Source organism: Pleurodeles waltl, chromosome 5 (assembly GCF_031143425.1).
Source record: "Pleurodeles waltl isolate 20211129_DDA chromosome 5, aPleWal1.hap1.20221129, whole genome shotgun sequence".
Classification (NCBI taxonomy): Eukaryota; Metazoa; Chordata; class Amphibia; order Caudata; family Salamandridae; genus Pleurodeles; species Pleurodeles waltl.
The window spans coordinates 1609227281-1609239910 of record NC_090444.1 but is presented as its reverse complement, the minus strand read 5'-3'; the positions used below and the strand labels follow the sequence as shown (position 1 = coordinate 1609239910).

At 41.8% G+C, this 12630-nt stretch overlaps 1 protein-coding gene across 1 annotated transcript in view; it reads left to right on the top strand.

Moving 5' to 3' along the window:
- Positions 1-12630, top strand: part of ROCK2 (Rho associated coiled-coil containing protein kinase 2) — a 508887-nt gene that overhangs the window by 258562 nt on the left and 237695 nt on the right. Inside the window, exon 5 of the mRNA XM_069235939.1 lies at positions 11232-11492. Coding sequence (XP_069092040.1) covers positions 11232-11492 — 261 coding nt within the window. The remainder of the gene's footprint in view (positions 1-11231; positions 11493-12630) is intronic.

The following is a 12630-nucleotide window of genomic DNA, read 5'->3' as shown; positions in this document are numbered from 1 at the left end:
CATTGCTATCTGTCCCTGAGGAAAAAACTACTACTTGATCAGCCTTTGGCTTTTTTTCCCTTAGTTCTTTCATTGTCAAACAAATAGTATGTCATTTTATGCTGCGCATGTAGCCATACTGTTTTAGGTGAACTGTGTTACATGAGATACTCCTATAGTATTTTTCAGCATTATTAACCTTTCATAGTAAAATTCGAATAATTTGCTCTGGGAAAACATACTGGATACTTCACACATGTACCCTCAGTGTCATTTGAACAGGAGCGTAATATCTGGGACTCCTTACTTAACTTTGTTGCAAAACATACCCCTTCCACTTCCCCTGCCACCTGCTAGATTAGCAATCCAAACAGAGTACCCACTCTTCCTCTTTTATGGGAGTGCGTAAGTGGGCACTGTAAAGTTCAGGCAGGCTCTTTACGTTGTGGCACTTTCTTCTGATGCATGTCCTCCAGAATGTCAACCAAAAGCGAAAAGACCTAGGAAGACACTGTGTCTCCAACCCCAGCAGCCCAGTGCTCAAGTTGGCATTTCGTCAGATACCTCAGTGGATGACCTGCCCCTTTGTAAATCTGGAAAGGGTTCTGCGTCTCAACCGTGTTGGACGGCCCAATTAGTGGAGGAGGTAGTTGATAGAGTTAAGGGCATCCTGATCACGGAACCTTCACCAATATTGGCATGGCTCGCTCTAATTAGCAAACGCTTAAAGATAGTTTAAATATGCATCCACAATCCCAACAGGGTATGGGCTGCATCAGTGCAGTTGGATTAGGGGCTGCATCGAGCATCTCTACTTCGCCTCCTAAACGCACTGCTCGGAACTGTGCCAATAGGGCTTCTCCTGTTGTACCTTTACCACTATTTAGGACAGCTTACCTCTTCTGGGAAAAGGGAGATCCTGAGGGAAACAATCAAAGTTGATGAGAAGAAGCAGTGGACTGCATTAGACTACTGGCACTTTCCAAAGCCATAAGCTCCCGGTTATTAACTTGCCGTCCTGCCCTTTGTGATTGTCCGGTTTGGAGTTCCAAAGCTGCGTTAAGGCCAGAAAGAAACACATGAGGACCTCGCCAACAAATGTTTGCACTGCCTCGTTAGAAATAAGAACTTCGCCACCAAAATGGCGTACAATATGCGTTTTACATGCAGGGCTGGGTGGATTGGGCGAGGTCGGTAGATTGTCCTGAGGATTGTGTAATTGTTAATTTTAACGATTCCTATCTGGTTGGAAAGTTGTTGTGATGGGGTGCAAACACAAGACGGGGTGTTGAATGTTGTCCTTTTGGCCTTGGGTTACTTTTATAAACCTACTTACTTTACCAGACAGTACCTTTTGTTGCCACTGTCTCTGTCTAGCTCAGAACCTTCCCCAACTGGTTTGCAATGTTGCAACGGGTTTTATAATATACATTTCCATAACTGCTTTCATGTATTGGAGGAAGTCAATTGACTAACGCTCGTTGTCACACTAGTCCTGGCATAAGGGAGGGTGGGCGTGAGATACATTTCTTCAGCCCTTTGTGAAACAAGATGGCCACAGTCAACCGATGCTCCCAGGAGCGGTTTTTGAACACAAGATTGGTACGTGCCTCTGAGAGAGAGAGATTCGTGTCAGATGTTGATTTAACACGGATAACAAATGAAGATCACATTTCCCCTAATACTGTGCAAACTACTTTTTCTATGTTGGGAGGTTTCCCACAGACAGTACAGCTGACAGAAATGTATTATTGCCCTAGGAAAGTATCAGCTGCTACTGCCGTAACCAGTGTGGGCACTATGGTGGGCATACTGAGGTGGAATACTGTGAGGATTGGGTCCAAATTAAACAATCTATCATGGGGGCAGTTCATTGATCAGTACCAAATAGGCCTGTTCTAGGAAACTTGGGTGCTGGATCCATTCTATAGAAATGGATACAAGAGTTTATGGATCCCAGCACGTGGGTCGGTAATGTGTCGAAAAATTGAGCCGGCTACATTGCATACACTGGGCAATTTCTCACAGGCTTTAAAGGATCACATCACTTTGGTGCATGGGCTTCGTGCATGAGATGGCCACTCGCCCTCTGTTATTCATCTTGCTCCAACATTCAGGTGTGCGTTTTTATAAATGCCAGATTGATTATGCCCTACTAGATATTAGATTATGGAAATATATGATTAATATGGAGGTGGTTCAACATGATGAAAGTGAGCATGACCCTTTAGTACCTTCCATTAGCAAAATACTTTCATCAGAGATTTTACCAAATTCCAGAGAATATGAACAGCAACTCATAACGACTAGTAATGTTAGAAATGTAGAATGGTAGGCTGTATATCGTTCTCCAAATGCAATAGCCACACTAGTAGTCTTTCTGCTCGTATTGAGGCCAGGCTTACATTCTGGCATGATTGTGGAAAGATTATGGAGGAACATTTGGAACTCTATAACATATTGAGGGAAAGTTGTGTGTGTGTGTGTGTGTGTGTGTATAGGTCTTCTTACTTGGGCAGGTAATCGTGTAACAATGGGTGGTTCAACCGGAGCTGCAGGAAGGCCAAGGATAGTCTAATGCTGTGGATATTAGAGAGATTTGAGCCGCTAGAGACCTTTACAGGCATGAATTATAGGAAGCAAAAAAAGAATTGGAGAATAAATTGTGGGCTGATTTATATCTAGCTGCCAGAAACAATGATCAAATAAGTTTTTGGCAGATTGTTCGCAACAGCAGTGGAAAGTCTCCGTTCCTTACTGGATCTTTAGTACTCCAATGTGAATGAGCAGCCCACTTTAGCAACCTTTATTCGTGCCCTCCTGATTTGGAGTACAATGTGGAGATCTTCCAATATGACATTTGTGAGGCAGCCGCCCTGTTGGAGTTCACACTAAAAGAAGAGAATCTCTCCTTTTCAATGGTACCCTTCCCTAGTGGATCCCTGCTTGGGAATTGCCGAAGGAGTTTGAACCCCAAGCAGGGATCCACTCCACTAGAAACCAGGGAGGGGGAACGTCCCCTTGGGCAAGGCATGTTTCTTCCCCTATTTTTGGGGTACTATTCAGTCTTTCTCGGGCTGATGGAGGCAATAGCCCCTGTGGGGGCAGAAAGCCCACTAGCACACCAAGGAATATTTTTTATTATTAGTGTAGGGGTGGTGGCTGCCCATGATGTCCCTGGCAATGTCCCCACCCCAAAAAAGAAATGGGCAGAGTCTGATGGACAATCATACCTATCTGTGCCCCCCTTGGGAGGGGGAGGGAGAAAGCCTAATAGGCACCAGGGATTATTTATTTTTTCTTAGTGTAAAGGAGGGGCTGCCCAGAATAGGCCTGGCAACGCCCCCACTCTCCAAAATGGACACTGTTTTTCTGCCCCCCCCCTGCTGATTTAAGTGCCTCATCCCAATGGCAAGTAAAAGGAGATTGGACTCCTTTGGATGTTGATTTCCCATATGGGCCTGCAGAGCAGAGATTGAGTGTCAGCGTGCATACCCTTGATGCTCAATGAAGATTGTTTCTTTTATTATCCTGGTTTTGAGTGTGTTTCCATAAATTACCAATTGGACATGAGGACAAGATGGCTACGTTTATGCTCACATTGGTAGATTGATGATAGTGGATTGACATTATCCATGTCTATTGTCTCATGTGGCTAAGTGCATGCATCCATTTTTTTATATGTTTATGTGGCATTTGGTCTCTTTAATCAACAAGTGGTTCCATAATGTCCACCACTGGAAATTGGAGTAAATTGAAAACAATCCCTTTTCTGTAGCACAAAAACTGGTTCATCAGGTACATAATTCTTATAGTTTTGGAACATTAATGTACTTAAAATATGCTCTCTACCCAAATTTCAAAGGAAAATTTGTGTTCCTAAATATGGTATACGACACAGCTGTGTGCACTATCTGAAAACTCCACAGAAGAACATATATTTGTACAAAGGTGCCATTGTGGTTCTTTAATAGCTGTTATAAGAGTATCTGTAGACTTGATATGTTCGATGGCAAAAGGAATTATTTTCTTTTTGTTGTTGCAGCCCTTTGATGCCCTCCGGCCCTAATGAAAGGAGTCCCAGCTTGGGAATTGTAATTTTCATTTATCACCTTCCTTTGCTTGTTTCTTGCCCAGAGGCATTTTTTCTGGTGATGTAATTGAGCTCATCTTGTAAACCGAAAGTGAGATATCTCTGGTGACTTCTGAAAGGCTCTAGGCTCTGAGGAGTAAACTAGCAATTAACGTCATTGCGAGTATAAAGCACTAACAGCAAGTGGCTGCGGGTAAACATGAGTTTGTTCCTAAGAGACCTATGGAGAACACGAAAAAACCCACAATAAATCCTGATAAACAAACAAGAACCTATATTTCCGAGAATGGATGCTCACTTCTTCCTGGAGCAAAACATAAAAAACCTCGACTATCTTTAATTAGTAAATTAATATTTTATTGCACACCTCCCATCTCCCCGCCTATTTGTCCAAATCCCTTTTTCTCTTTCTCAGTCTATGATGTGTTTACTTTTTCCTCCCAACGTTTTTAATCCCGGTCAGCGATGTATCACAGTATCGCCTCAGCTTGGCCCACATGAGCAACTGAAGCGATGTTGTTACCCAAGTATGCAGGTGCTGAGCCTTTGAATTGTTTATAGACTAGCAGAATTCCATATGTAATTCTCTATTGGTTTGGGAGCCAGTGAATGCATCTTACATGGGCTCTGATTTACTGCTGAATTTTAAGATGAGATGAACTGCTGCTTTTTAGGGATTTTGGAGCCTTTGTGACATGTCGGTGAGAAAGCCAGAGTTTTTTTGATGAGTTTATTTGTGTGAAATTTGATTTCACTAGTGTTCAGATTTATTATTTGCAGCCCGTATTAGTCCTATGTTCCTGATCGCGGCTTTCAAGGACACTGTATCACAAAGATAAATGAAGCTGGAGGAAGATTTCATGAGTTTATCCAATTGATCATTTGGGTCCGACTTAGAACCTGAATTTCCTTTTGTGGAGCCACTTATATTTAGGCTGTATTAGCCCTTCTTTATTTCTACTGCCTTCAGGTCTTCTGATGCCTTTATCAATTGAGCATTAGCTCCCTTAACACGGAGATATGTCTGTCATTGCCACAGGGGTATTATGGGGAGTTGTGGCACCTGAGATCATCATGGTATGTCTGATGTAAATTCATTATTGGAAAGGGGTGATAAGTGGGCATTTACTTTTGGCTAGGTTAAAGGGGATGTTATGTGCCCTAGTAGTACGTTTTGACTGCATTCTCAGATGTAGGGTTCGGGTGGGGCTTCTGTGTCTCCTAGCAGTACTTTGTGAGTACATTCTGTGAAAAAGGGCTTAACTGGCTTCTTATACTTTTGCTATAGATGGTGTAGAAGTACATTGTTGACCATCCAAGAGTAGTCATGGAGGGTCAGCATGTTTAGTGATACCAAAGCCACCACATTTGGTACGTCAACCTGTAAATTAATGGTGCTGTTTCTCATGAAACCATGTCGCTTTATACCTAGGATTTGGTTTTTATGTTAACATGAAGATAAACCTATGTGAACATAAGTATATGGAGCAACAACTTTCTGCGTGATATCTGAGCTTTATCATAGGATGTTGATTCTGGTGCTAGATTTTGAGGAGTGTTTGCCTCCTTGCAGGAAGCTGATGGCTTAGCTATTGCTAGAATCTCAGCAGGGGTAACTGCAGTACTTGTCGGGCAAGGGCCTCCATAGTATTTCCCAATCTTAATGTTTTTCAGCTGGAGTAGTGTTTCTTTGCACTTGACATTGGTGAAGAAGCAGCTATTGATTGGACCTATGAGTTTGTTGCTGTGTAGGAAGTGGGGTTGTTGAGTGGGTATACATCTCTGATTTTCTATCCTTTTTCAATGATGAAGGAACCTTAGCTCTTGTCTTGATGAAGATTGGCATTTGAGGATGTGAGTTGGCTTTGGGGTCTTGTATACGTTTGAATCACTGAACAGTTTACACAGCCTGTTTGGTACATTTGTTTTGCAGTGACTTAACTTTTGAGACCAATTTGAACAAGTCGGAATATCTGGTGCCCCATTATCAGTGCCTCATACCTCAATTAACTGTATATTTGAACTTTGAGCCTTAGTCCAGTCTTAGGCAGCATATCCCGGGCTACTGGATAGGAATCCTAGTAAAGTTAGTGCCATTTTTGGCAGATTATTATGTTTTTGTGTGTTTCTCCCTCTTAAAGACAAGATTGCGAAACAACTTGCAAAGTAAATTTAGCATAGCATACAAGGTAAAATTTGATGTTGAAAATGTATCTTTTGTTGCAAAACTGAGTCCTAGTAAAAGGTCTTGGACGTAAAGGCATCCTCTGATAGCAGACAATTTGCAAGCCTGTCCATCATAGGATAACATTGTCCATAGGCCCAAATTTTATTTGGATACTAGTGCTGTTACACATTATCGCTATGAATACATTTGGAGCTTTTTCAAAGATATGGCTGTGGCTGGCTATTGAGGTTTACAGTAATTGATTACTTTATGATACTGACAGTCCTAACCCTGCTGCCAATTCCTGGATTAATTCTTGACTGTTCATCCTGGCTTCTTTTTGGGCATGAAGTCTGCAAAGAAAGCAACTCTTAGCATACTGGAGCGCAGTAATACCGGAAGCCCTGGCACACCAACAAAAGTACCTATGAAGAACACTGCCCTGAGTTGACTGACTAGGGACTAGAGAACAACGTCTGTTGGAAAGGGCAGAAGTCAGCTGAGCTCCCTAATACATGAAGGCGGGAGAAACATGGAATGAGGATTGAAGGTATTCTGCGCCTAGAGGATACATGCCAATTTAATGGGCCACATTGACTCCTGATTTAGAGCAACACCAGAAGGATACCGGTCAGAAATTACATTAACTAGCCATGCTAACTGGTGCACTCCTGAGCGGATATTCACTTGTGACAATAATGAAAATTAAATCTGAAAATAGAACAAGGTACCAATGAAAGCAGAATGCAAATGAGCTATAGCATGAATCACAGTAAACGATTGCGCTGGATGATTCAGTAGTTGGGCTCGTTGCCACTTTTCAGATCTGAGTCTCCTGAATCATGTTGCAGAAAGGTTTTCTTTGTTTCATTGATGTTTTTTCGGAAGCTTTGCAAGATTATGATGTATATGTGGAATCTCTTTATAACAGAGGTGAGGATTCTTTTGGATCTCCTTTGTGTGTAGAATATCTTTGTTCTTCTGGTATGACATTGGAAGATGTGTTGACCTAATGAAGAGGAAATGGGAGTATTTTTAAGAAAAAAAATAAACTACTCAAAATCTTTCTATATGCCCGTTTCCTCGCTCTTTTCAATGTAAATGTTCTGCTTTTTACTGAAGATTTTCCAGTTTAAACAAAGAGAAAGTCGGTCACTTTCTTAACTTCAAGGAGGCAGATCAATTCTTATCTCTTTACTAACTAAACACTCTGCAGCAATCAAGGACACCCCAGTGGCAACGGTGAACCAAAACAAGAGACCACTGAACAGTTCCTGCAAATTCTTTTCTTGGAAAGAATAAAATGGGCATAGAATGATGGCAAGGTTTCCAGAAGGAGAAATGAAACCAGAGCTGGAGGGACCTCTTCCAACTGGTCCGGTAAATAGTGCTGAACACTTGGGGATCCTTCCCTATGAACACAGAGACTCAGAGTGGAAGGGAGATGACTTCCACCTTGGAAAAAGATCCAATAAGAAGTTTTCATGGGGTAACTAAGCAGGAGTGGAGAAGGAGTCTACATCCTCTTCAAGTCCGCAAACAACCCAAAGTAAGCAGACTGACCTAGAGACAAGTTTGGTCCCAAGATTCATTGAAGAGCTCTGAAGGTTTCCTAATCTGGCAGTTATCTGTGAGTATCTGGTGTGAGGTCTTCACAACCATTGTACATAAATTAAGTATATTGGTGGACTGGCAGCCATGAACTTAGTGAAAAGCATTAACAAGCAGCACTGTTGTCTTGAACCATGGAGTGTTATAATTTACGTGTCAAGATCCTTAGAAACCTGCCATCTGATTAATTCACTTAGGCTGAGAGGGGCCAGTCTGTTGAAAGGCCTTATAGAACCAAGAAAAGAGAGTTTGATGTTGCAAGCGGATGAGGAACATCTTCCACTATTTTTCAATGACAAGGGAGCAAGACTTGGGATGTCCATGCCAATGTAACTAGGATGACTTGAGTCTGGGGGAAGACCTTTAGGAGGCATGGGAAGGGCACAAGTCACTAGTCCTGACCAGCTAAGCAAGAATGCATTCATAACCAGGTACATGTATTTCTGTGCCAGCTTCATAATCTGAAGTTTTAGGTGCCATGCAAACTTGCCTGCCCCTAGGGGACCCATCCTACCAACTTCCTGCTTGCTTGTCTCATCTCCCTGACTCCTCTGTTTTGACTATACTCTTAATGCTTCTCTTTATTTTTGCTTCCTTATTACTTACTAGTAGTTCCTGTACGATTGTAAAGCAATTTCTTGTTGATAATTTGTCTTGCCCATTGTTTGATATCACAATCAACACCTTCCCATCCTCGCCCACTTTGTAAAGGTTTCCATCTTGTCTTAGTCGCAGAGCATCACAGTTGGTGTCCTACATGAACTTCTTTGAGGGAAAAAACACTAGGCTAAATCTGAGCCCTATCCTTGGTTAAGGTAATAGGCATATGATGTGCAAATGCAGATAATATAACAAAAAGTGGACGTTTGATTAAATCACTGTTTGACGATTAAATACCTTTTAGTGTTGAATATAGTCTTAAATCAATATAGATCTCAAGCTCCCTCTTTGACTGTAGAGCTAAAGATCGTTCCTGTAGTCTAGTGTGTTTGTAGATGATTCTTCTTGTGACATTTAACCAGTGTGGATCTTTAAAAGAAGGGGTAATGTAATCTCTGTTCATGGGTTGGATTTGTCTTAACTCAGTGTTTTGGGTGCAGTGTAATGATCTGTTAGGTACTCCTGTGCTACATGCAATATTGAAAAACATTGATTTTAAGTGTCATCCCATGCCTGATGTTAAATGCAGAATTTCTCCTCATGCGTGCCTGGATTAGTCCCTCCTTTACGTCCAGGATCACCAACAGTGAGCCTGTGCAATTGACGTGGTTTACTAAAGGATCCTTACTCCTCCCTATTCTTTTTTACTGTATTCATTGGCCTCCTCGCCAGATCTAGCTACTAGTGCTGACATTTGTTATTATTCCTATGGCACCCAGCTTTATGTTGTGATTGACAGGTCTTCAGCTAAATGCCAAGCCACAGGAGAAGCTCTTGGATGACAGTCATTTGGCTGGGATTTGTAGGAATCACACAATTCAAATTCAAGTGGAATACCAGGACCTTCTTGGGGGAACGGGAGGTTGGAGGATAGACAACACGGCGTAGAAAGTAAAGAATTTTGTCATCTGCAGAGTCATCATTCAAATCTTTGCTGAGCATTAGTCACATTTTTTTTCCCCAGCTCATCCAGCCCAAGCACTTAATTGTATCCCTCTTAAAGATAAAGCCTCAATAGAGGCATATTAAACATGTGGTTGATTTACTGAAATGCATTATAAATTGGCCACAGTTGACCTTAATTATGTCCAATCAAAAAGGGCTTTTGACTGTACATAGTTATTTGGTATTTCCACTAGGTAATCTAAGAAGATATTTTTAACGTATTTTTTTTTTTCAAAAAATGCTGGACAGTGATGGTTTCGTGCCTGTTTCTGCACTCCTGAGACAGTTTTGTATTACAGAAGGGCCAGCAGCTGTTCACACAGCAAGTTCAGTAGTAGCCATTGCATGTGCTCATCATTGGCACCCAGTGGCAAGTAGGGGTTGGGTGAGACCTAGGGCGAATAACATTTTTTCTCCAAGTGCTTCCTCTATATTTTTGAAATATGATTACAGGCAAAAAGTCATTTGGACTTGCTAAATTTGTACTCTATTAAGTTTCCTCTCCCTATAGAATAAGGAGGGTCACAGGGTCCTAAGCCCCTTCCAGAAATAGGCCATTGGACCTCCCTGTATATATATCCCGAAGAGCAGTTCCTTATGGACTCCTCATGTGATCCTCAAGGTTGTTTGGACACCAAGACAGAAGTACAGAGTGATGAGTGAGCTACCACGCCATATTTCTATCCTTTGATTTTTTTTCTGCACATATGCTAATTCTTAGTATTCCCACATGTGCTCAATACTGCCTTTTTAGATTTTTGTCATTGGGGTGCTAACCCCATTCTGTATGTGGCGCACTCAGTGTGTGCTCTGGCACCAGGAAATGGGCCCTTAGATTGGCCTCTCCAGTGGATCCAGGCAGCCCGTATTAACTTCAAGGAAGTTCCTATCGCTCTTTAGGTCTACCCTTGCTGAAAAGTTCCAGTGGCCTCCCAGAATCTAAATAATCTCTGCTAGGTTCCTTTGTAAAACAAAACAAAAAAAAACCTCAAATGGTTATTGAATAGACTTACCATCCAGACGAGACAAAAACAACAAGCATTGACAAAGACAGTGGCTCTAGCATTGCTTACCAACCTTTTGGCTTTGCCACTGCTTGTTTTGTATTGTCATGGTGTTGTAAAATTGTATTATTGAGGAAACTGCTGGGAACTTAATTGTTGGGGAAACAGCTGGGACCTCGTCAATATAGGCAAATGAATAAATGCAATAATTTTTGGTCTCAGAGCATCCATTGCCATAAGTAGTTCCTGGCACTAGGGGGGGGGGGGGGGGTGTACACACACATACGCCGTGCAAGAGTGCAGAATTCTGTCACTCACAATGAGGGTAGCCAGTGGCTGAAGTAGGCTGACCTATTGCCCTGTTCTGTAGCTGATGGAAGAAAAATGTGAAAGACACAGTAACAAACCACAGGCTGAAAGCCATTATGGCTAAGTATATTGTACATATTGTTTTAGTAAAATCATAGGTGTTTGGCTAAAGCCAGACCAGAAAATAAATAGTAATTTCAGAGAACTTATAAACAATTTCCGTAATTGTTTTGATCCTTGTGCTAACCTTCAGTTTCGGTCCCAATTGTTTCGGTACATGTCCCTCCTTCTGTTTTCATTTGCACAGGGCCGTACACATGTACCCACCACTCACTCAAGAATGCTAAGTACTTCAATATGTTTTTACTGTTCCAGTTGCTTGATCGATTTTCAGTGATCTATTTTCATAGACGATTGCAATTTTGTATGTCCTGCTGACGAGAGTAAGTTTGTGTTGTTTCAGCTCTTCTGTGCCTTTCAAGATGAAAGATATTTGTACATGGTGATGGAGTACATGCCGGGCGGAGACCTTGTAAACCTCATGAGCAATTATGACGTTCCTGAAAAGTGGGCCAAATTCTACACTGCAGAAGTTGTGCTCGCTCTTGATGCCATCCACTCCATGGGACTAATCCATCGAGATGTGAAACCAGACAATATGCTTTTGGATAAATACGGACATTTAAAATTAGCAGATTTTGGCACGTGTATGAAAATGGATGAAGTAAGTGACTCATTTCAGCATGCTTTTCAAATGAGAATACAATGAAAGAAACTGTATTTAATGTATCAGAACTGTATGGCATGGCTAAAGACCAAGATAAAAGATTTGTTTTTAGATTTTTTTTATTTTTGGGGGGGTAACAGTCTTTTTGACGAGGGACATTTTATGTCTTACCAAATGTTACATTCAGGTGTAGAATTCGGTCATAGATGGTACAAAACAGGTATGAGAGTGATTGTAATTGGCGGGACAACTAAAAGACAGTATATACAGTTAGTGTCAGAGTAGTATAAAATAATTATCATACAGTTGGTCTAGGATTAGAAGGTGCAGGGGTTGTAGTAATGGGAGGGTTTTAGCAATCATGAAGTTTCATGCTGTGGCTGGGTAAGTAGAGATTTGGGCTGTAGGACAATTGCGCTGACTTGAAATTTGGCAGGCAGGGTGTTTCAGTGGAGCTACGCACAATGTAAAAAAAAATAAAAAATGTGGCCATGTGGGACCTGACGCACAAGATCCCAGGACAGGTACTATTGGGTATTTGTATAGTTTGTAAAGTGCTCGGTGTTTTGCTGGGGGACAGCCAGTTTGCTGTGGCAGGGGGAAAGTGGGTTTATAGCCACACTGGAACAAGCCGACCACAATGAGCGTGCAATAGTAAAGCTTATGTAAGATACATGTTTGGATAGGGGATGTGACTAAATGTAAAGGGTGTTAATTGCAAAACCCAAGGTTTTTAAGTAGTTAGCACCTGACAGGCTTAGCAGCGGAGAAGCTGCTTACTGGGGTTGTTGTACACTGTGAGCGAGAGAAAGGATGTTAGGGTTTTTGGTAAAGAAAAGATGCTCAGCAAAGAGGCATGAACACAGTGATTTCTCCAAGGAAAGTGGTATAAAGTGGATGGAAAAGAGCAGAAGACCCAGCACTAGCCTTGTGTTATAGGGATTGAATTCATTGTGTAGGGAGGATCATATGGAGGAGTGGGCAGATAGTTGACACAAGAACCCTTAAAGTGCTGCCCTATTGCCCGGTAAGGCAGTTGTGGCCAGAATAGTGAAATGAGATAAAGGAGTGGGCCCATAGACCTTAGGGAATTTAGGTCTCCTATCTATATAAAAACACAAAACGATACCCTTCC